Raw genomic sequence first — 25,157 nt, 5'->3', positions numbered from 1 at the left:
TCCACCAACGCACACTGCACCATGGACGCTCCAGTCGGCGCTTTTCGGGGGCGGGAATAAATTGTTGAAGGCGATGTCCTCCGTGGCCTATTCCACCGGCATTATTTGACAAAGTATACGATGTTTCATGTCTGAGGAGAAATAAGCACCGATCTCGAAGGCGATGCAGTCTAGCGAAGGCTTACCAAGTCACGTGACTTCGACTACCGTGTTTATTTTCATGCGACCAGCATTCTTTAGTACTGCCTAATCCAGGTTGGCTACAGGACGGCTGATGTAGACCTGTATTACCCAATGCTCGCCTAGAAAGGCAAAATTTTTGCTACTGCTGGCTGCTTTCTGTCGAAACACCAGCCTTGTCTTCATTCAATCTCGCTCCAATGACTCAGTCGCCTACCACTTTGAACTTCTTTTTGAAGACCGGCTCAGTTAAAAAAGAGGCACTATCAAATATTTCCAATACGATGAGACATCTGTCCACTCAACCGGAGTTTTGAGAACCATTGAACACATCGTAATGGAACGCACAATATTCATTCAGCAATGCCCGTAGATGGTGTCCACCTCCCAATGGCTCTGAGATTCAAAGCGAATCATTAGTAACTGGTCAGTGGTTGAGATAAGCAGGAGACGCTTAGTTAAAAGGTGGCAAAAAAATCAGGGTATAGACTGATAAAACAAGAGCGGTAAGAAGTGATGAAAAATCCTTGAAAGGGGGTGCTCTTGGAGCCAGAGTTTCGTCAATAGACTTTTCTTAAACACTTGTCTTGAACTCATTCTTAAATACGGGACAAGCCTCCTTTGCATCACTGCATCTCTGCCTTGTATCGAATCCGCGCTATCCAGTATTTGAGATTATGAACCAACTAACCCAGCAACAAATTTTGTTAAGGACCTGTCTTGGTCAAGGCAGCAACCTTGGCATTGTTGCTTTGAGAAAGACTCATCCGCTTAACGTTGACTCCAGCGACATTACATATTCAACAATTTTAGGGGCGAAGCACCTCAAGGCCGAGGCTTGTCCGGCTGTTTGGCGTCCGTGCTCACGGCACAGCACCGTGTAAAATCAAAACATCCGGTTTAACAATAGACTAGTATCAATCCTAATTATGGCAGAACAATATAAAACACCTGCAAGCACAAACCCTTTATACTAGTCGGCGACTTCTGGACCATTATGGACCATTATGGACCATTCTGGACCATTATGGACCTAGCTTTGTCGTCGACCTTTATGTCACTTTATGTAACTTTATGTCACTAATTTACATTGTATGGGGCAACGCTCGGGTAACGTACGGTTACGCACCCATACGATACCCAGAGCTTCGCCCACTCGTCATGATTCACTTCGTGGAGATGCGTGGATTTTTTTCATCATTTCAAGCATCCATCCTCACCAGAACTTCTGTCTTGTTAGGAATGGTAAGAGCGCATTATGGGGGATGCATTTTTTAACAATACAGATCCTTTATAAAGATGCGACGACAGTAAAGCACCTGTCTTCTTCGCTCACTAACTCTATGTAGATGAGGAAGTGCTTTGCGATTGTTAAGCAAAACTTCGAAAAGGCTGAAATCGATTTAATCGATACACCAATCGGTAAGACACCGATACACCAAATAAAGTTTTTCAACCAAGCAACCAAGCCAATCGGTAATGAATTTTTACATTATGTCCTCCTAGTGTAATGAATTTTGGTCCTTTGGGAGGTTACGCAAGCATGGTGTAGGCTGAAATTTGGATTCATTAAAAATAACTCTTCATTCTTATTGACACTGTAAACTCTATCAGCAATTAAAAATATTCAGACTATATGATCCGCACGGCTCTTGACCAATCCGCGTGAGTGGGTAGGTGCCAATCATTCCAGGAACATCATCATCATAATCGTCATCATCATCATCATCATCATTTATTTCACTACACAACGTGGAGCTCGGCGTTAATCATAGTGGCGCATTGATTTGGTTTGGTTTGGTTCCTCAACACTGTGGCGCATACCCACTCCAGGGGAATGGCGAAGACTTCCTCAGCTTAACATCTAGATGACGAAGAACACATTATCTTGCAGACAGCACGACAGGCTTCAGCCGCCACGTTTAAAAGCGGATGCTAAAAAGTACCATCTTTATCTGTCATGAATCTGGGGGCCTGGGGGTTCCACTTGAAAGAAGCAAGGTTCGATTCCCGCTGTGGCGGTCGCATTTCGATGGAGGCGAAATGCTTGAGGCCCGTACACTGTGCAGTTACAGCGCACGTTAAAGAGCCCCAGGACGTCGAAATTATTCAAGGTCCTCCAATTCGGTGTCTCTCATAACCAACCAACCAACCAACCAACCAACCAAACTTGGTCATTCCCTGTTAGAGGTATGAGCCAAATATATGCGGTGTCATTATCATCGCCACCAACGTTGAATATGTGGACAGCGATAGAGGACTAGCCCGTGCATCGAGGCTCTCGGCCTGCGACAAGACCGGGGCAAGCGCGACGCAAGTCGCCGCCTTCGCAAGCACGCGACGTCCCCACTATGACGTCATGAGCAGGACAGAATCGACAGGTAATACTAATTGTTGAGGTTTAACGTCCAAAAAGCACGATGTGATTATTAGGGACGCTGCAAGACGGCAAGTTGGGCCACTTGGTTAACGTTCACGTTTGAAAATTTGGTTGAAGCGCACCGAAAAACGCAGACTAGACAAAGCAGACAGCACAGCCGTAGTTATTTCTACAGCCGTAGTATATTAGAGACGCCGTAGTTGAGGGCTCCGGAAATTTCGACCACCTGGGGTTCCTTAACGTGTACCTAAATCTAAGTACAAGAGCCTCAAGCATTTTCGCCTCCATCTAAAATATGGCCGCCGCGGCCGGGAGAAATCGACAGGCAAGTGTTAATTTCAAACGAACGAATCCGGGAGGCATGTTTTCAATTAACAAAGGTAAGCATAAGCCCTTCGATAACGCTTACCTTTGTAACGTTAGCATCGTAATCAAATGCCGTTTGAATATTAAATACAGAAGTGAACTTCAAAGCCTGCTCGACGTGAGACAATCTCATGTCGGTCGTTCAGGAAAATTCAGCGTTTTTGCTACATTGTTCGGGTTAAGATTGGCTTGTAGGAGTTACTAGCAACGACAGCCAAAATTATGGCTATCCTGCGAGACCAGAAATCGGATGCTGCAGTTGTAAACCGAGACATGCATTCCTATGCAGTGCGCTTACAGGATTGCCATTTCACTTTACAGAGTATCTTGTACCTTATTACAGCGGAGCTATATATGACACACCTCCAAAGATTTCTTCGTGTCTCTGTCCGTGTGCAAAAACTCCTAGTGCCCTTTAGAGAGCAGGCGAAGAACTTCATTGTAATAGCTCTTCGACCATAGGTCGGCAAAAAAAAATTGGAGCTCACTCAGACTCACTCAAGAAATATATTTTGCTCTTAGGGCTCACTCGAACTCAGATCAGACGCGCAAATTTATTGTGATAGCAATTATATGGGAACTACCAGGTGGGTCCTTGTGTGCTGGTGGGATATATATATATATATATATATATATATATATATATATATATATATATATATATATATATATATATATATATATATATATATATATATATATATATATATATATACGAGGATGAAGTTCAATGGATCTGGTGGGAAATGCAGTTGAGAAAGGCCGACAAACGTGCGAACCAAGCTCCACTAACGTTGTGAATGTGGGCGAGCAATCGTATATATATATATATATATATATATATATATATATATATATATATATATATATATATATATATATATATATATATATATATTGTGTGTGTGTGTGTGTGTGTGTGTGTGTGTTGTGTGTGTGTGTGTGTGTGTGTGTGTGTGTGTGTGTGTGTGTGTGTGTGTGTGTGTGTGTGTGTGTGTGTGTGTGTGTGTGTAAGTATGTATAAGCCATAAAGAGAAGATAAATCATTCCAGAAGAAAAATTTTCCGAAGCGCTCGGGTGGCGATTCGAACCTGCGAACCCTATCTCCGCAGCGCGCTGCGTTAGACAGCTCCACCACGCAGCATACATCCTCCAGCATACTAACGGCGCGCTATTTATACACCATTTACCGCTGGCGGTACGCAGAGCTCTGAGGTGCTTCAGCGTGTTCACAATCACCCGCGAGATGGCGCAAAGGCCACACTTTAAGGGGGCCCCTAAACCACCTAGAGATCGAAATTTAGCTGTGGCGTCACATTTGTGCGCGAATCCAACGCGAACACTCGCAGAATTGCACGCGTTTAATAATGGAAACGTGGCCCTTGCTCATTTCACTCTTTGCTTCGCTACGCTGCGTTCTTCAACCGTTTGTCTGTCGTCTGCACATCTCCGAGTTATCCTCCTCTCCTTGCGAGAAGAAATAGCAGGGAGCGTTCGCACTTGCTAGCAGGCAAACAGGTTCTTGTTCGCCCACTCGACAGAGTCTGTTGATCACGATGTCACCTAACCGGACAGGTGACGTCTCGAAGGTCGTCGAGGAGAGGAGCACTCGAGCGTCTGTTGGTGGTACAGGGGCCCTTTGAAGGTCGTCGCCCCGCTAGTAGCGATTTGTAGAATTGGGCACCCAAGATATTAGAGAGTTTGAGAATGTGGGAGCCAAGGAGCTTGGGGACCCAAGATATTTGTGAACCGCCAGTGCGCATGCGCAGAATCCAAGCCACTATTGGGCCCTTGGCCACACGTTGTCTCAAGGCCCAGAAAACGAAAAATAGCATGGGTCCCCAAGGCGTCTTGGGTTGCCAGCGAGACAAAGTAGACGCAGCGTGGGCCACGACGCAGTGTGGCCCGCGTCTCGAATAATTCTAATTTCGCCAAGTGTGGCGCTCCGGGCGTTTGTCCCAACGCAGCCTGTGTTTGACCCAATTCTCAAGCTCTGTTGATCCTCCGAACGCAAGAGCAGCCTACCCAACGCAGCATGGGGACCCATTGCCTTGGGTCCCCATTTCTCAAACTCTCTATTAGGTCCCCAAGCTGCGTCGTGTAGCCTGCTCTTGTGTTCAGAGGCGCGGCAAAGTTTGAGAGTTGGGTCAAACGCAGGCGGCGTTGAGTCAAACGCACGGGACGCCACACGTGGCGAAATTAAGGTCTTTTTTTAATCGTATACCCTAAAGGCCCATTCGGACATTACATAGGGGGTTTTGAGACAGTTATATGAACAAACTTGCAAATAAGACCATTGGTAATATACACTGAAAATAGTAAACAATATAAAACATACTACTATTAACAAGGCCGGGTGCAAGAAGATTGGTAATATTGGTTATGCGAGGTGCGGGCCATACTGCGTTGTGGGCCACGCTCCGTCTGCGTCGTCTAGCTGTCGACCCACGCTAGTTTTCGATTTTGGGGTATTGGGACAACGCAAGCGCAAGAGCCCAACCTAAGAGTGGCTAGGCTTCTGCGCATGCGCCCTGACGGCCCGCAAACTTCTTGGGTCCCCTATAGCTCCTTGGGTCGACAATTCTTAAGCTCTCTAGTGTTTCGCCGCAGTTGGGATGCGCACCTCCGACTTGCAAGTTGACATACAGGACGTGGTCACCCGTGCTCGCGCGATTATCTCTTGAGGGTGGAGGTTTGTACGTCTTGTGCTTTTACCGCAAAGTTTGCGTTGAAGCTATACACCAGAGCGCGCCTGTCTCGCCCCCAGGCTGCTAGTGAGCCGAGCGGATACTCTCGCACCCAGACACCGGGCTGGCCGGACTGCCAAGGCGCGCGCGGGTTGCACCAGGTAAACAGGGCAAGCTGCAGTTCTGAGGGTTTAAAGTGCGAAAAAGTACCCGTTCACGCCGCTTCAGCGTATAAGAGCTCGTCTGGGCACTATACTGCGTCGTCTTTGGATGCCAAAACAAGCAGCGCAACAGGAGGATATTACTTAGTGTTGTCTGCGGCGATCACGACGCGCCACGGGAATAGCGCCGGCGCGGTGTTTTGAGCTTCGCCGCGAATGGATAACTGTGATTCAAGCAGAAAACCTAGGAGCCGAGTGAAAATGCGCGAGTGAGTACACTAACTGCGCGTATTCTGCAGCGTGATGTCCACCTATTTCATTTTACGAACCTAATTTGCGTGACACGCAGCTGGGTTGAAGGCAGACGCGAGCTTTGTGTGGGGTGCACTTCATACCCTTAAGCGTTTCCTTTGACGAAAATGTAGTGCAAGGTCGTGCTTTCAAGCACAAGCAATCAGCACGCTTTGCCACTTTCAACGTAGTATCAAGCTTTAGTGCTTTTGATGGCATCCACGCCTTCAAGGTTACAAGCTTTCGCCTCTAAAAGGTAGTAAATGGCACGGTGTTCCTCAACAGCTGGCCAGAATTTCGTGCTTTCATTTCAGTGTTTGATGTTCTTAACTTTATTTAGACACGGGGCATCCAGCTGCACATAATACATATAATGGCACGTAAGTAAACCGTACTCGCGCCAGTGTCCTTTATGTCGCAGGCGTATCTCAAGCAGCTAAATTTTTAGCATATTTACACAGCACGCATTTAATAAGAGACAGCTGGATTCCGCCCATTTCAATATCGGCTTAACTAAGAGTAGCATAGTTTCGCGTGTAAATCATCATCGTTACAGGATTAAAATCGCGCAGATAGCTTCCAAAAGGGATCGATGAACGATACTGTAGGTTATACTCTCTGATAGCACGCTTTTGTGTGCAAGACGCAGTGTTGTAAGAGCGCTCGTGGAACAAAAATTACGTTCTGCGAAACTACGCGCAAAGCCTACTCTAATTATTATGCGATGCATGTTAAAATGACGAGTTTTCACAAAACTTTGTGCGCAACTTTTAATATGGGTCAACAAAGCATCGTTTCACTCTTTCGCGAGCTGCACTGCAATTGCGACTCACGTGTACTACAGCGGGGACGTTTTATTTACAAATCTAACAGCGTACGTACCTGACAAGGTTGCTTCTGCAGCCTGCTCAGCACGTATATATAGCGTATACATTGTGGACTTGCATGAGCAAGGCGTTTTTGATGTTCTAATAAAAACGACGAAAATGTCCAGGCTAGAAAAAACGCGAAACACGCTCTCCGACGGGCTGAGTATCGGGAGTTCCGCGTTTGCTCTGTGTAGCGTCTGCTGGCATAGCAGTCCAAGGACGTTGCTTCGTCAAGTTTGCGATAGATGGTGCGACGCGCGACGCCATTATGGCGCTACGCATGGAATTCGCTGTGTTCTGGTACAGTTCTGGTCTATAGACCGCACGAACGTAACATTAGCTCGCTGCAGCGGCTGCGTTTGCGAAAGAAGTGAGCTGCTAGCTAGAAGAGCCAGAGTAGAGGCTAGCTTAAGTACCAACTGTGACGGTTGCTAGTTCTCGCTCGTCCTTTGTATATCTGTGCGTTCTTTTTCGTGTTTGAGCAGCGTGCTGCAAGTGTCGAGCTATGACAGTTGTAGTTAGCGCTTGTCGTGTGTGTGTTCTTTTCGTGCGTCCATTGTGCTTTAGCAGTGCCCTTCGAGGTTTGAGCTGCTTACCGTTCATCATGTGACATTACAACTTATTGCTATTGCACTCATTGATTCGCCCTCGCGACAAAACTGCGACTTTTATGTTACGAAGACAAGGTGAGCGATGTTAGTTATGCCGTGTGCTATGGGAGTGCTGTAGCTGTCGCTCAAGCGATTCAAGCAACGGTGAATAGCTCATGGAGCCAGAACAGTGCATATCCAAGAAAGGCTTCCTTTGTTTGAGCAACATAAACAACACAGGCATCTACTGCGTCTTCAAAAGTATTGCTATCATAGATTATGATATTTTTCCGTGTTTACGTGCTTGTAAGTTATTTTTCGCAAGAAGCGCCAATTCTTATGTTAAACTCAGGGCCATCGAGACTCAAACCGCCGCCACGGTGACTGAGCTCAAGCGGCATATCGGGCGAACTGGGCGAACTGGTTGAAATGATAGCATTACATGATGTCGTAGCGAGGAAAAAACATCAAGGCGCATAAGTATGGCCATAAGCAGCGAGTGGCTGGCTACGTCGAAAGCTTGTATAAGGTTGCAGTAAATGATGTCAACCGGCCCTGTCTGATCTCCGTCTCGATACTAGCAAGATTTTTAGATGAGAAGTTATGACGACTTAAGGCGGAGCTCACTTCAATCATGTACGGTGGTGGAATTTTCATGGTGTGCGGCGTGACCACCCTTACTGCTTTAGAAAACATGCGCATATCCTCTCCACACACCTCCTCGTTAAGCAGCTGGCTCTCCCCTTCCCCTCGTTTCCCCTCTCCACTTTAGAAACATCCTCGTCCACTTTTCCTCTCCCCTTTGCTTCTAGAAAACATACCTGGCGTCTCCCTTCGTTGGTTTCCACTCTTCCTCTGATCAACGCGTTTTGCTAGACATGCCGAAATTTCTATCCTGTTTAATCACGCACAGCGATGAGCTCGAGCGCATGCGCGTCCCCTCCCCTTCTCCCTCCTCTCCTACGCTGCCCCCCTCTCGCCCGCCTGTCGACCGCGTTCCCGGCTCGCCCTGTGAGAATTAACAGCCAGGCTAGATGGAAGATACGACGCGCGTAGCGTCCCTCTTCGCGTTCCATGACGCGAGGTCGGTAGCATGCCCAACGAACGCCAACGGAACGCGATCGTGCAAGTGCTCCGGCTTCGCATCGCCTCATGGTCCCCTTTAGCGGGAGATGGTGTAATTTTTTATAGTTGAGTTATAATAATAATAATAATAATAATAATAATAATAATAATAATAATAATAATAATAATAATAATAATAATAATAATAATAATAATATAAAAGCAACGAGTGTATGGGAGATTGCTCATATTATTGCGGTAGTAAAAAAATGGCAGGAGTCAGGAGAAGACGGAAGCTTGCGACGAAAGAATCGTAAACAGGGGGTGTGTGCTGGAGCTGACGTTTCGACAAGAGGACTTGTCTTCTTCGAGGCTGCAACTTAACTGTTGCAGCCTTGAAGAAGAGAAGTCCGCTTGTCGAAACGTCGGCTCCAGCACACACCCGCTGTTTACGAATTATTCGTCATTATTGCGATGAGAATTACATGGACACTCGGCGCGTTTTTGCCGTCGCCGTCGTCCGTCATGCTCCATATAAAGTCGAAATCGACAACATCGCCCTCGCGTATCGTATGTTCCACACGCTAGTAGAAGCGTGCGAACGCTGGGGTCGAGTGCGGCTGAAGCAGAAATGAAAAGAGCCGGCCATCTCCGTCGCACGAAGGGCACATGCGATAACGTACATCGTCCCGCATGCGAGGCCTGGTTTCGATGGCTCGTCAGGCAGAGAGGAAACGCATCGCCTATCTTTCGGCATCGCTTGAAGCTGCGGGGAGGGGGGGGTCACTTGAGCAGCAACTGCGAACTTTGCTCATAAGTGCGCGGTCGTGAGCCCTGGCGGCGCGCGCGCTACCTCGTTAGACATCTATTGACTGCTCGTGTACGTGGTGTGCTCACACCGCTTTGTGTTTAGACGACAAACAGCACGAAGATCACTTTGCTCCCTGGAAAGCCGCATTCGCTTTAACCAGTGTTTTGTAGAGTTACTCGAAATTTGATCCAAAGGGGTTAGCTGGTAGCCTTACTTCGTATACCTTTCGAATTTGTTGCTATCGCACTCCTTGCTTCGCCCTTGCGGCAAAACCGTGATTTTTTCTCAGCCAGACTCACTCGTACTGATACTCACCAACATATTACTCAGCCGTGCTCATTGAGACTTAGACTCACGGTTCAATCTGAGTCTGAGTGAGCCTGAGTGAGTCGACTCATGAGTACGTTAGCGTAACATTAGCTGTTTCCATCATAGTGCCGATGCTCTTTAGCGCCAATATCTTACATAATCGGTGCTCGACGCGACGCCTTTTTATCTCATACTTGCGAGTAAGAGTTATCAGTGATTGCACTACAGTAACGACATTTTCATGAAGGACACTACTCACACGAAATGTCTTTATTAAGAACTTCCCGTGATAGAGTTTGCGGGAGGATCTCAAGGCAACTTCCCCCCCTCCCCTCAATTCCCGCCTCTGATCAATAGATATTGAGGTGGCGTATGAACGCCAGTGCGTTGAAATATGTGTTAGTAGACGTGAGTATAAACGTGAGCCTATATAAGGCTTATAGTAATGCTGAAGATGAATAGATGGGACCATAGGTCGGCAAAGGAAACGGAGCTCACTAAGACTGAGTCAAGAAATATATTTTGCGCTTAGGGCTCAATCGTACTCAGACTCAGCAATATTTTCCTCAACAGGGCTCACTCGTACTCACGCTCACTAAATTTTTTCTCAGGCGAACTCACTCGGACTCAAACTCACCAAAATACTGCTCACCCGTACTCACTCAGACTCAGACTCACGGCCGAATCCCAGTCTGTGTGAGTCTGAGTGAGTCGAGTCATGGGTGACTTTGCCGACCTGTGCTTCCACCGCTCCCCAGAGGGCACCAGGATTTTTATCATTTTAACGTTTTCGAATTACTTCAGAACTGATTACTCTTTCGTATTGTATAATTAATGTACTTACCTTTTTCATGTAAACGTGTTTTTGTAATATGATTGTGTGACTCGCTGCCACAGGGTAGCGCGGAGGCTAAGGGCACTTCAAGCTGTCTCATTGCAGCTTTTACCATGGCCACCGCCATTGCTTGAATGTTCCCAATAAAAACAATGAAATAAAGAAAACAATGTGTGTTTAAAGCATTGAACTGATAAAAACACCTGGTGCCCTCTAGAGAGCGACGGGGGAAGAACTATTGCATCAAAGTTATGAAAACCAGTGAGTACGTGTTTTGCACGTCAGTCGAGTCGAGGCGCTGCGTTGGCACTGCCGTCCATAGGAAGTATAGGGTGGCCGCCATTTGTGCGGACGCGCGAGGAGCAGCGCGCCTATGTAGAAAGGTGACGACAGCAGAGACGGGAGTGCACCCGCTGGTCACTCACCTTCACAGAGTGGAATGCTTGCTAGTCTTTATTTTTTTAGCCGAAGTTTAACTTACGCTAGTCAAAACTCCACATTTTCTCTTTATCGTCGCTAGCGTCCTTCAAGTAAGTCCTCCGGTTGTAAGATATACGAGCATTTGTGTGTTCCCAGAGCGCTTGAATCGGGCAGTCGCAGAGCCATAACCTCAAGATAAAGCTACAAGCTGCAGTTCACGGAGTTAGATACGCAGCGTCGTGCTGCCGAAAACGAGGTTCTGGGGTTCCGCTACCGACTGCTGCCATATTCCTGATGAGGGTGGAATTCAGGGCCGTTGTGATGTCACTCTTAGTGCAAGACAATAACACCGCGAATGGCGAAATTTCGCGACGTTATACGATGTGTAAGCGCATAAAATAGAAATAAATGACTGTGAAAAAACATAGACACAGGTACGAGCTGAACTACCGGTGTTTCGAATTCCGCGCTGTTTCTTCCACGGTCAATACACACCAACATGTTCAGATTTCGAGCGTTTTGCGACGCTCTCTTAAGCTTAAGCGTGCGTATGTAGGCTAGTGGTATAGTGTACTACAGTACACTGAGCTAGTTGTTCGTGGCTTCAAGTAAAAAATCACACCATCTTCCGCTAAATGGGACCATGGGGCGATGCGAAGCAGCAGTTTCGGCATGTCGAGCCCACGTTTCAGAGGAAGAGAGGAGAGGGGGAAAGGTAGAGAGGGGTAGTGGAGAGGGGGAGAAATAGTGGAGAGGGGTGGGGAGGGCAGAGGGCGAGGGGAGGGGGAGAGGAGGTGTGTGGAGAGGGTTTGCGCATGCGCAGTAAGGGTGGTCACGCCGCACACCACCGGTTTGAACTCAGCCATAAGATGCTTCGCATCTAAAACAGCTCAAAGGAGCAGCACATAAGAGATACACGGAATATCACATAGGAAACGAAGAACGCCGTTGTATGTCCCCGTCTTTCCTTTCAAGGGCCCCTAAACTGCCTATGAAAATACTAAGAACGAGCGTGTTATTCTCTCCTGACGTTTCCCGTCTTTACGGCACAATTCGTGACGCTGACAGTTTGCTCACGTGACGTCCCGAGAAGAAAAGCTCTCGATTGGCCCATATACGAGGGATATAAGTTATGAATTGTCTCCTACCTTGCTTAGTCATGTAGTCGCATGCTCGTTCTGCCTTGTCTCGTATGGATATCGTGCGCGATTATTTGATTTCACTTCGTTTTGTGCTTTTTGGACTGCGCAAGCGGAGATAACAGCGTGCAGCCGAAAAGCACGAAAACCTGACAGGCTCAACACTTAGTGCTGATATTGTCCACGTGTTTTACGAAGTAAGTGCGAAGAGGAGACAGCGCCTGTAGAAAGGGTAGTGAACGCAAGAAAAATCCCAGCATATCCACGAAGTGAATGATGATGACGGAGCTTGCTCCAGAGGTTAAATCCGGTAAACCGTGAATCCTCTGTACATCTGCTCAATCATCATCGTATAAAGAGGTGACACCAGGGTTGTAATGGTGTGACTGTATATACACATTATAGACACAATGTTTATAATTTACATATCTATGCACTATATACACAAATTTACATATTGATGCAGTATACACATTTTGTTCAAGAGCTTATTTGCGGATCACATAAGCTCCGGGGAACGCTTTCCTTTTACTATAGTGGTTTTGTATAATGGCTGCTGCCACCGTCTCGGTGCTGGTAGTGGCTTGTGCATGCTGTCTGCGCTGGCGTCTCTCTTCGGCCTCGCGAGCTCTCACCGCAGGGTCATCGCGGCGAGCCCGCACGGCTGCTGCATTGCGAGCCCTCCACGCTGCTGCCTTGGCTTCTCCGGTGTTCATGATGAGTAGCGGTAGCGAAGTGCACTGAGTGATGTCCGGCCAAAGAGAAAGGAAGCGCACCAAGAGCGAGCGCTATCTAAGGCGTGACCCTCTAGCGGTCTCCTATCAAACTAGAGCACGCGCCGAGTGCGGAGCGCCGCCTGAGCGGCGCCGCGCCACCTAGTGAGCGCTCTTCAATCAACGGAGAGCACAGCTGCGCCTCTAGCGGGAGCAATGAGAACTAGCGTACACGGAAGGAGGGACGAGAGACTATCCCCCTGTAAAATGAGTAAGCTCCTAAAAACAATCTCTCGGCTTTGATCTCGGAATGGTTGAAGGGCCTCTTAAATAACACTTCCTTTTACTTCCCAAGGTTCGAATAAACTATGGTTCCCAAAGAGTAGATTTTGTTTCAACGAAACAATATATTTCATTGGCTTATAACATTAAGTGTGTGTTTTCTGTATCGTCAAAAAACATCGGCGTCGCAATTTCATGTTTATCCTATAGCACCGTTTATTGAATATGTCTCCCAAACACAACTTCCACTCTGTCGTTTTGATTATTGTTTGCTTCGTTTTCTACTACAGTTCCTTATCCCTATCGTTTTATGTTTTCCATTGTATTGTTGTTTGCCTAAATAAGTGAACCAACCACGTTTTTCCTTTCTTACTTTGTATTTTGAATATTTTGCAGTTTTCTATGTCTTTGTTTTGCTTTTGTTTTTTGCTGTTAAATAGTGTCGGTGTTTTTTTTAAACATTACAAGGCCCCCTACAGTGTTTACACTATGGTACCTTTCTCAGTTCTAAAATGTCTATACATTTGCATCTGTAATAATTATCAGATAAACTTCGAACTTCAACTTCAACTTATTGTCGCGTACACTATCACACACATTATACAGCATAGTATAATGTGTGTGTAGTATAGTATAGTATAGTATAGTATACAGTACAGTTTAATCACACATTATAGAGCGGCCAGTCGGCCGTTTAGCCGCAGTGTTTTGCCAAAATATGTTGGGACCGACCCCGTAATTATACCAAACGTAGTCGTACCGCATTCTAGCTCTTTGTGCTATACCTAAGACATGAAAGGAGGCTTGTAGCTAATGCGAGGGGGCAGCTGCGGACTGCGACAGCGTCCACAGCCACGCGCTGTTCCGCTCTAGACAAGTATGATCCAGACTGTACTTTTGCGCTAAAGCTGTAAGGCTAACCTAACGTAACATAGCAAAGCTTAAGGCTAACTCCGCGGATCACCCGGGCAGTGCTCTCCGGGCGTCCTTCTACGGGCGACGGTGGCCGACGTCGCCGTGGAGACGACGACGCGAAGGCACCACGTCAACAACGCGCCCTTGGTGGTCTTCGTCGGCTTCGCTTTGTTCACGTTCGTGGTGGTTGCCATCACTCCGCCGCTCGCTTACGCCGTCTCCTCGATCGGCCACGCGGTCTTCGCCATCGCTATCGGCTTCTGCCTCAAGCGCTACCTGACGGCAAGGTTCGGCCGCAGACTACCGGTGACCGGGAAGGCCGTCTTCGTCTCAGGTATGCCACTTACCCGAATTCAGTGAAGCCTGTCTCTTTTTTTAAATACCAAGCATTTCTTAGCGAACTCCCGCCTTTTGAAGAGTATCTACCCGCCACGGTGGTATAGTGGTTATGGTGCTCGAGTGCTCACCCTAAAGCCGCGGGATCGAATCTCGGCCGTGGCGACTGAATTTCGATGGAGGCGAAATGCTTGAGGCCCGTGTGCTTAGATTTAAGTGCATGTTAAAGTACACCAGGTAGTCGAAATTTCCGGAAACTTGATGTATACCAAAACTGGCACGGCATGACATGAGTGTATGATGAACATGAATGACGGGTCATGACATGAATATCACGTAATGTACTTCATGACAGATATAGCAAGGCCTTCGTGCCCTCGTGGTTGTTTCATTGACACGGAGTACACCGAAATTCGCATGATGTGACATTAGTACATGACACACATGGATTGTAGGTCATGGCATGAACAGCAGCATGCATGTCTCGTATGTCAAGACACACACACGACGAGGTGCCATCGCGATGTCCTGGTGGTCGTTTCATCCCTATTATATACGTCAAATGAAGCCCGCGTATGACGAACGCGAACGACAGGTGAACACATGAAATTTAATAACGTGCATGCCATCTGTATCATAGCATGAGTAACACAAATCCCGTGAAGCAAACGTCGTGGAGCCGTCGCGATCGTTTCATTAGCATGGTATGTACCAGAATGTACAATCTTGTATGATAAACGTGTGATAGCGAATGACATGTCATGATATGAATGCCTCAATTGATTTGTCTCAAAGGAAGCAATGTGGTATATTGAGCTCTTCGACTGCTTCGCATTACGTCGATGCCCACAGCACATGGGATCTGCCCTTTTTTAACACGAAAGTGTCTTTTCCAGGCTCCACCAAGACTTGCTGACGTATTTCCGCCACGGATATGACGGTAAAATGCAAACTCATAGATGACAAAGAAACACTAGAAGGAAAATTTACACTCATGTGAATTACCTGCGAATCGAACCCAGGACTCCTCGATCCTTGACGATAGGTGCTGGGCGCTCCACCCACTGCACCACCGACGCACATGTAAAGGCGCTCTCAGAATAATTCGGAACGCCGGACACGCAGCAGCGCGCCGGCGGAGTATGCGCGCAGAAAAGTAGTACTATGGCCTGCGCGTGCGCGGTCTCCCTAGCAAGCAAACGTTGCTCCGTATTGCACCTAGATTCGCGTTGTGTTGCTACAAAACGGTGCCCTGTGTGTCCCTTAGCCTTTTGATAAAGGGCGCTGGGTGGGTGGTGTCTGTGAGAAGCCGCGTGTGCGCATGCACGCGCCTTGGAGCGGAGCCGTCGTGCGTGTTCGTGTGCTTGGATGACACTTTTCTTTTGCTACTTTGCTTCATATTTATTATTTGATCAGATTATTTCCGGTAGGCGACTGTGACTAGCGCTCGCAAAGGACGGTGGTTTCATCTGATGCAACCGTGAACATATCGGTGGCCAGATTGATAAGGAGATACGAATATATTTGGAACACGGTGTAAGAATATTCAGGTGTTGACACTGCGCGCGCCTAGGCGGCCAGAAAATGTTCGGTCGTCGGTCCGTTGAGCGGTGCGCCATCTAATGGCTTGAGGCTGAGAGCGCCCGCGAGTAGCCGAATCACGGTGGTGCTGCGTCATCGCCGCCGCGCTCGCCTTGTGATAATGCTAAAGAGCACCTAGCGCTACCCTTTTTGGTGCAAGACAACGCCAGTCTCGATGCGCTAGGGAGCGAAACTAGCTCGCTAGGGAGGCCGCGCATGCGCACACCGTGCGTGCATTTATCCGCCGGTGCGCTCCGCCGGCGAGCGGCTGCATGCTCGGCGTTCCGAATTATTCTGGGAGCGCCTGTACGAGGCTCCACATACGTGCTTTATATCTCTCACGCATTCTCTCCCGAACGGAGCTCTTGGTTGGCGAAGGGGTGTCGCCGTCTGTAAGCGGTGAAGTGAAGTACTGCGTCATGTCGCTAACGAGCACCGATAGGGGGCGATTCGGTGACGACCACGGCTCGGTTAAAAGAAAGACGGTAATTTCCCAAAAATATCCAGGGACATTAGACGCAGTTAGGGCGCCTCGATGCCAGCAAAGGAACGCTGACCACGCTGATATCGAGGAGGCGCCCTAGACCTTAAGTTACGTTCTTTGCCTTTCGCGTCGTGTTATTGTGTGGCCGCTCGTTGTCAGAGTAGTGCAGCTTCCACATGAACCAACGGTGTTTCTTTCTGCGCCGCCTACTGCTTCGAGTGCGATAGCACCGACTAATAAAAGTGTCGCAATAGGCGCTGAAGAAATGCAACGACATCAACGGGCGAATTTCGCGCCTTGGTGGAGCGAGACACACGCCAGCGGAACGCCTTCGCGCGTCCTTGGCTTAAGCTACGAACCTCTGCCTCCCGCGTTCCTGAAGCGCAGGGTGGTAGCGTTTGCATGAGCACATGCGCAGGTTCCCTATTACTGGGGAGCGCACCCCTTGCCGTTTCTCTACTCAACTGACGACGCTTCGAAGGAGTGATATACCGAGTACCAGTGCTTGGCGATGCCATCTTTGCACGGGATTCACCATATGCTGTGTCCAAGTATATGTTAACAATTTCAGCTACCAAAAGGGCTAAATCATGATCATGTGCGCTAGTCGTCGGTACGGACATGTGCCACTAGGCGTCAACGTGGGTGTATCCATGCCAAACGGCGCTATAGCTACCAAACACCAATAGACTGTACGAGCTCTCATATGTCAGTGCACAATAAACAATCAAATACTTCTGTGAAGATACGTTTCACTTTCGTGTTATACCGATTACTATGGCGAAGGGACCAGACATGTTTTTTTTTTCTTTTTCGTAACATGTATAGAATATTAGCCAAAAGCAGGTTTTCAATAAAAAATTTAAAAAATGTTCCTGTAGAAGCTGCAGCAGCCTCTTACCAGAACATATGAAGCTATTGCCGACACTTGCTCTCAGAAACATGAAGCACGAGATACGTGCTTGTATACTGGATGAAAACAAGCATGGTTGCACGTATCGAAGGTAAGTGTACACCGCTTAATTGGCTGCTTAATTAGTGCTTCGCTTGGCATGGATTACGACAATATTTAGTGAAGAGAAATGCATCAGCATTACTTTTATTTGCCTCTAATTACTTTATCACTAGACGTACGTCAGTCAATTGCTAGTCAACATTGCCCTGCAGTGATGATAGTATACGTTTAAATACGACAGCCTTCAGACAAATTCATACTATTTTTGTCAGCCCTAATGCAAGCGCATTTAAAGTTAATTGAACCTCCCCTTGTTAAAGCGAAGCCTAATATGAGTCGTAGATATCGGTGGCAGCGGCTGCGGCGGCGACATCGTACGCCAAGAACCAGACGCCGGCGAGTGCACAGCAATGCGGCCCCCGATGGTGCGCTGGTGAAATGCATATATGTATGCGCCCTTTTCCAATAATTGATGAACGCTCGATCGTGTGCTTGTCGGCGATCAGCCGTTTCTGATATGCATATCTGATCTTTCATCGAAGTCACTTGTCATTTTACGTTGACACATCTCACTGTTGCCTGGATGTGAACGCGTGACCGTGGTTCTTTTCTGTAGCAACTGAAGTGTTGCGCTGCTAAGAATGTGGATGAAGGTTCAGTTCCCGGCATCGAGGAAGGAAAAGGTTAGAAGGAAGCATTGCGTAGTGAGAAAGAAAGAAAGAAAGAAAGAAAGAAAGAAAGAAAGAAAGAAAGAAAGAAAGAAAGAAAGAAAGAAAGAAAGAAAGAAAGAAAGAAAGAAAGAAAGAAAGAAAGAAAGAAAGAAAGAAAGAAAGAAATCACACCATCTCCCGCTAAAGGGGACCCTGAGGCGATGCGAAGCAGCGTTTCGGCATGTCGTGCCCACGTTTCAGAGGGGAAGAGGAGAGTGGGAAAGGGAGAGAGGGGCAGTAGAGGGGGATCGAAGAGGGGAGGTGGAAAGGGAGAGAGGGGAAGGGGAGAGGGTGACGGGGACGGAGAGTGGAGGTGTGTGGAGAGGGGTGGCGCATGCGCAGTAAGGGTGGTCACGCTGCACACCACCGGTTTGAACTCCGCCATAACATGCTTCGCATCTAAAAGAAAGAAAGAAAGAAAGAAAAGAAAGAAAGAAAGAAAGAAAGAAAGAAAGAAAGAAAGAAAGAAAAGAAAGAAAGAAAGAAAGAAAGAAAGAAAGAAAGAAAGAAAGAAAGAAAGAAAGAAAGAAAGAAAGAAAGAAAGAAAGAAAAGTAGGACTTCCGTCACGCAGACGCAAAGCTTGCTTGCCCCCATTTTCGCAATAAGGGAAGGGCTCCTAATTTGTTTTATTCATTTTGTTATTGCAGGATGCGACACGGGCCTAGGTCAGGCGATCGCCCTGGGGCTACAAAATAAGGGCTTCATCGTGTTCGCCGGTTGCATGGACCCGGATTCGGAAGGCTCGCGCAATCTGATCGCCCACTCGATCACCGTTCTCCACGTGGACTACCTCAAGCACGACACCATCGTCAGAGCGTACGATGAGGTCAAGAATCGCTTAAAAGGGAAAGGTGCGTTTGGGCACGACGTTTGCTAAACGTCTTATAAGAAGTCATCATATGAGAACCACAGCGCATTCAAGAGACAAGGACAAAACATTTACACACAAGACTGGTAGGGTTGCATAGTTTGGCTATTTTGCGCCGATTTGGCTACTTTTACAGGCCGGTGGCGGCAGAAAAAGCGTCTTGCCTACTTGGCTACTTCTTGGCTACTTTCTTGTTCCCTCGATTTGAACCAAATCTTCAATATCGTGCGGCGTAGCAGCCGCTGGCGTTTGAGTATGCTCTGTCAAAACATGGCGACCAAGGCATGTTTCCTACTCCCAAAATTAAAGGGACACTAAAGTGAAACAATGAATCAGCTTAGACTGATAAATTGCACTCTTAGAACTCTACCATCGTTGATTTCTCGATGATAGGTTTAATAAGAGAGGATTAAATCAAGGTCAAAGCTTCTTTGCAAATCTTGCGCCAAAATCCCCGCATGTGACGTCATGGAATCCTAAGTGCCTTTTTCGTATTTTGACGACATTGGGTTCACAAAGTTCCTGGCCCCCTGAGAGGACGGAGTACTTATTTTTACCAATTGGGAAAGACGTAGGTCCTAATATACACCGTCAGAATTTATGACGTCACAGAGATTCATGCGGGACATTCAAGGTGGCATCGTCGCTCGCGTTTTCTTAGTGCGCGTGTTCTCGATTATCAAGCGTCTCCTCGCGGCAAGCTTGGTGGTTTCGGCATTGAGGAGGAGTAATTTACTGACGCGAGAAAAATCGTTTTCTCTATTTAGTGTCCCTTTAAATTTGGCACTTACATTACACAAATGAAAATACTCTTGGATATGTGGCTGGGATTTGAGGACAAACTGAAGGATGGTGTCTCAGTTTGCAAACCACCTATTGACTATCTTGAGCTGCAATTGGTAGTGAACAGGAAAATTGAGAGCTCTCGGCATCCAGTACGCTTTGCACTCATGGACACAAGAAATCGGATATCCGACGAAATAAATGTCTGTGTCAATTTCTTAAAATTAGGTACGAGTTATATTAACTGCTAAGACTTCGTCATAACGAAAGAAACGATTGCGAATGAGACTACAGTATATGCTTAAATCTCAGCAACTGTGATTGTGAGCACACTCGTGCAGTATTAATTTTTATTGTCGCCAGCATGTTCTGGTCCTCTTTGCGAAAAGTCTCGCAAGCCGCGCGAAGTGAAGTATTTCTGCGACAGCGCAAGAAACTTCGTTATCCTACAACGAAATGTTTGCTAAAGTCAACAATTTATGCTTCAATCTCAGCAGTTAATATTTTGAAGGGTTTTCGCTCGGCTTATTTACATTTCCATCAAAAGGCTCTTGCATTTAGTCATTCGAAATAAGAACGCCGCAGTTGTTTTCCCAAACGTGTTGCTACTTTTGCTACTCTTACTGCCCTTGGCTCAGGTTGGCTACTTTATGGCTAGTTTTTTTCAATTTTTTTGCTATATCTTCTGTTTTAGACCTGGCAACCCTGCACAACACAGGTGTTATGTTGTGCGTAATGGTGAATTGCACTGGTATATCTCGAGCGGTGCGCCAAATCCACGAGAGAGAAACTAAATCCGGCGCGGGGCGACCCGATCCAGATGGACCAGCGAAAACTGAACTCACTCCGGCAGGGAGCACAGCGGAAGTTGTCGCGCGCATTTGTTACCCACGAGTATACGTGCACTAATTCTTCGGCGTAGACTATAATCTTCGGGCGTTTGCACAGCGGGACCGAGAACATTTAGTTAAACATCAATTCATACAGTACGTACGACTCGTCATCGTATGCCGCTGCTGCTACTTTCCGGTTGTGCTGTCACTATCGCTCAGAGTGAGAAGCCATATGCGAGAAGTGATTCAGCAGTTACTTGAGCTCCAGCGACCTTCCCTGTTCAACGCTTTCAACGGCGGCGCTGTTCTAAGGCTGGACCTGACGACAGATGAGTGTCTGCGTCGCATGTCACGTTCCAGTTCCCAGATACGCCGATAGGTGGTGTGACTGCCTCGGTCACGGGCGAAGGGGCGGCCGCACAATGAAACGGTGAAGGGCGGCTCAAGCGTTCATAAGGCCTTAAGTCACTGTAGCCGGGGCGGCTGTATATAGCAGGGGAGCCACGCATACTTTCCCCTGCATTTCTACTATACAATTAACGCCAATCACAGACACCCAGACAAAATCACAAAACATCACAGGCTGACCCAACACAGGCTCCGTGTTGTGTCAGCGCTTGTGCTTTGTGTCATTCTTCGCCCTTGTTTCTTAAATTTGCGCTACTGTTCTAAATATTATGTGTAATCAACCAGCCCGCCAGTACCTCCTAAGCAATTTTATCTGTGTCGTTCGTAAGGGAAGCGACTGACACTATACTACAGCTGCCTTTATGGACATTCTTTTTTTTTTTCGCTCCTAGCTCTTTGGGGTGTGGTAGCCAACGCCGGCGTGGCCTGCTACGGCGAAATGGAGTGGATACCCTACAAGGAAATGCAACGCATCATCGACGTCAACATCCTCGGCACGCTCAAGTTCATCCTGTTCGGTCTACCGCACATCAAGAGCAGTCGCGGCCGCATTGTTTTTATTACTGGGTTGCAAGGTGAGTTTCTTCTTTATTTTATCCGACTGTCCCCTAACCCCTTTGCTTTGTTTACGCAGGAATATAGAATTATGTACCAGCTAGTATGGAATTTGAGATATTTTCTAGCGGGTAATCCAAAAAAGTCGATTCGACAAGACAAGACGAAGCATTGCATCTATCAGGCAAGATTTCAATTAGATCTGGTCTGTGATTCTCAGCAGCTCTGGAGATCAAACAGCTTTTGAGTCCGAATAGCGGAACGCATTTGGAAGGCACCTCCTCAAAATTACCTTACCTCACGTCGTGGATGAGAAAAAAAAAAACGACTGCGAACTTACCAACAGCCCAACGTTACCTACGTTAAATTGGAAAGTTGGGCAAGTTGGTACTGATTCATGACGTTGAACAGCGCAAATGACAAGAGACAGGTTGAAAAGAAACTTCCGTGTGCTAAGCGCATGCCGAAGAAAAACGTGGGGGCATTTCCTTGCGCGGTCACCTTCCCTTTGAAGTTTAATAGTAATCTGCTCAATCAGAATCTTCAGTGGACAACATCGCAGCCTGCATTGCTTTTCTGCCTCGATGCTCTATTCGTGAATATGTTTTAATGCTGGATTCGCGACATAATGTTGATGTTGTCCTTCTGGCTGTTAAGTAAGCCGTCTAAGGCGAGCGCTCGAACACACAGGACCTTGTTGCCAGTGCTCTTTACGTCTTGGCTATTTGATTGGCAGTGCTCCTCCTTAACATCACGGTAAAGAACAGTCATAGTAAGCCCCCACAGCACTCTTATACTTTACCATCACAACGATACTTTCATAGCACCCTCGTCCTCATGATACGTTCACCCTCAGAGCAAGGAACGGTTACACTGTCTTGGTATTGCTTCTTGTTTTTTTTTTTTCATGGTAAATATGCTTCTCTGCAGCGTTAACACATCCATTTCGGTTTTCCTGACATTCAAGCAAATGTGTAATTACTGTCTCGTCGTTGACATAACTAGACTTACTTCAGGTGCACAGTACGACGCGAAATGCTACATTTAAAACAATTTCTTTTATGGTCCAGGCAGGATCTCCCTTCCTGGAATGGTGATCGGGTCCGCGACCACGGCAGCCCTGTCCAGCTACGCGGACGGTCTTCGCCGAGAACTGGCCAAGTTCAAGATCCAAGTTTGCACTGTCGAGCCGGCATTCTACAAGTGTGTCTCCGCTCAATATATCTCCTCATTTCAAAACATGAAGCCTTCTACGCTACGACAGTTCGTACGCACAGCATGGAGGTCGCCTAGAGCGCAGATTCGGAGTCGTGAAAGGTTTCACGGTGTTATCCAAGTTCCATAGTAAAACACGAGTGATGTAGGTCTCAAAAAACATCGTCGGAAATCTTAGACCTTGTGAACCTAACGTTTCAGAGAACTGCAGCTGAATGCTTATCAATACCACCTGGTACTGAATCAGCCAGCATTCTGGTCAAGGTATTTAGGAGATTAGACTGCTGCTGTTTATTAGATAACTTTTAGAGGAAATTCTGACAATGTGTCCAGTGGTGACATATGGATGAAAAAAAAATGGAGTACCTTTAAAGTATCTTGATTCCGGCGGAAGTCACTGCTTCGCCCAACAGCCGGACAGTACGCCATAAGTTAATCAGAAAAAAAATTTGCTTAGTACAGTCGCTGGTCAGGGAACCACTTTTCCTTTCATTTTATTGTAAACGTCTTGCTCACTGAAATTTTCCCACACTCACGACAACGTCAACAATACACAACGCAATTCACCTGTTTGCACTTTGAATGTAACTAACCATCAGCAAACTGAACAATAGTCTTGCTAATAACTATAACTCCATCTATCCTACAACTAGGAACCGCAGTGCCATATCGGCGACGCCCTGACCGCGCAGCTGGCGATACATTCGCAACACAGGGAGAGTAGGGCACTCTATTCAAGTAGTACTAATCTCACGTTTGGCTTCCCTTTCGAGAGTTGTCTTACCTCTCAAAGGGTAAAACTTTAGTAAAGCTCCTTAAAGAGAGCCCTCGATATCGCTACTAACCCAAGGACGCTGCGAACGCTTGACTGAATGCACTGTTTGTTCAGGTGACCTTCGATTAAGATATTTCGCCGCACATATTGTCCATGCTTCGTCCTAGCAACTATGATATCACAACCACGTTTGCCGCCCATAAACGGTGTCCCTCTTTGTACTGAACGCTTCCAGTGTTAGGATTTTCCAACAGGTTGCAGGTCCATTCGCACTCACTCTTCCTTTCACATCCCGCGCGTCCGCACTCGCAGGACCCACATGACCGACCCCACGGAAGTCACTCAGGCCATCAATGACGTCACTCACAAGCTGCCCAACCTGGTCAAGGAAGAGTACGGTTCCGCCTACCTGGACAGCTTCACCTTCACCTTCGCCAGGAAGCTGAGACGATTCTCGCGCCAGAACTTCGACGAAGTGTCCACAGCCGTCGCCAGGGCGCTGTTGAGCAGCGAGACGAGCGTGCGCTATCGTTGCTGCGGGGTGCGCCAGTCGCTCACCTGGACCGTGCTGGAGTTCGTGCCGCTCAAGATATGCGACTTCTTCCTCATCCTCCAGTTCACTCCCAGGGCCGCGCTGGCAGGCAACATACGGGTGAGGAACGTCCTCGTCCAGCCGCTTCCCATCGAAGACCCGGCCTTCACGAGCAGTAATAACAAACCGCTGGACCACATGGAGACCGTGCAGCCCGCGTTCCAGACGCCGCCGATATTCAAGTCACAGTTCCGCTTCTAGAAGGGCGCGCGGAGAAGGGGACGACTTGGTCGGGCGAGCCTCGGTATTCGGTTGTGGCGCGAGCACTTCACAATTCGTATTCTTTGATGACATGGAATGCACCGATCAAGCGCCCGGCGCACGACACCTGGTGTCCATCGCACGCCTCAATAATCCAGGAGCACGCTCATTGATGATAATGTCCCAAGACAGGTCTTAGAAAATCCCTCAACGTCCGTTGTTTATGGTGGGTGATGTGGATTTATCATTTGATGCAAATGCGTGCGCATAAATCCTGAAAACGACAAACAAAAATTTGGCGTGGGATAAGCCTCAGTAGATTTCACTGACAATTCGTGGTCATTTATTTATTTACGTTTTGTAATTAAGAAGGGATGCAGAACAGAGTGTGGTGCTTTTTTTTAAGTTTGATGATGAAGTGTTTAGAGGGTGCTGGTAAGCATGGTTACTACTTGTGCATACTACAAGGAAGTAAGAATGCAATACTTTAGTCAAGGTATTCCAGCGGCGCATCCCCTGAACTTGCCTAGATATTCCGTCTAAACGGTAGAACTTCCCATCTTCTGTCTTAAAATTCTAGATTCCACATCAAAGCTACATATAAGTATTAGCAAGGAGAGTTTCATACTTTGAAAGAAGGATGTTATGGCGACTGAATAATAAGAAAACTTTTCTTGGCAGCTCTTGGACACACCACAAGAAGAAAGCTTAAGTTCACAAAGACGTTCTCTTATTACTTTAACAATTTGTTCATAAAAGAAGCTAGATACGGCAAAGCTACTCTGAACCATTGTCCTCCAATGTTCAGCCAATGTGATCTTGGTCTAGGCCTTCGTGCACGCAGGAT

General features: G+C 47.2%; 1 protein-coding gene across 1 annotated transcript; it reads left to right on the top strand.

Moving 5' to 3' along the window:
• Positions 1–12,652: 12,652 nt before the first annotated feature.
• On the top strand, positions 12,653–24,550 carry LOC119403079 (retinol dehydrogenase 5). The gene is made up of 6 exons (XM_037670028.2): positions 12,653–12,679; positions 14,071–14,347; positions 18,728–18,931; positions 21,365–21,547; positions 22,598–22,730; positions 23,830–24,550. Exons 1-6 carry the CDS (start codon positions 12,653–12,655, stop codon positions 24,308–24,310), a joined length of 1,305 nt encoding a protein of 434 aa, XP_037525956.1. The 3' UTR covers positions 24,311–24,550.
• Positions 24,551–25,157: the final 607 nt, after the last annotated feature.

Source organism: Rhipicephalus sanguineus, chromosome 8 (genome assembly GCF_013339695.2).
Source record: "Rhipicephalus sanguineus isolate Rsan-2018 chromosome 8, BIME_Rsan_1.4, whole genome shotgun sequence".
In the NCBI taxonomy this organism is placed as follows: Eukaryota; Metazoa; Arthropoda; class Arachnida; order Ixodida; family Ixodidae; genus Rhipicephalus; species Rhipicephalus sanguineus.
This window is presented reverse-complemented; position numbering and strand designations above follow the sequence as displayed.

What these genes read in the sequence shown, in the direction of transcription:
- LOC119403079 (XM_037670028.2), top strand. Translation starts at nt 12,653, where the DNA reads ATGGCTGCTGCCACCGTCTCGGTGCTG. An exon ending in TTTTATTACTGGGTTGCAAG is followed by an intron (nt 21,548 to 22,597) that starts GTGAGTTTCTTC and finishes TTTATGGTCCAG; the next exon opens with GCAGGATCTCCCTTCCTGGA. An exon ending in GTCGAGCCGGCATTCTACAA is followed by an intron (nt 22,731 to 23,829) that starts GTGTGTCTCCGC and finishes CCGCACTCGCAG; the next exon opens with GACCCACATGACCGACCCCA.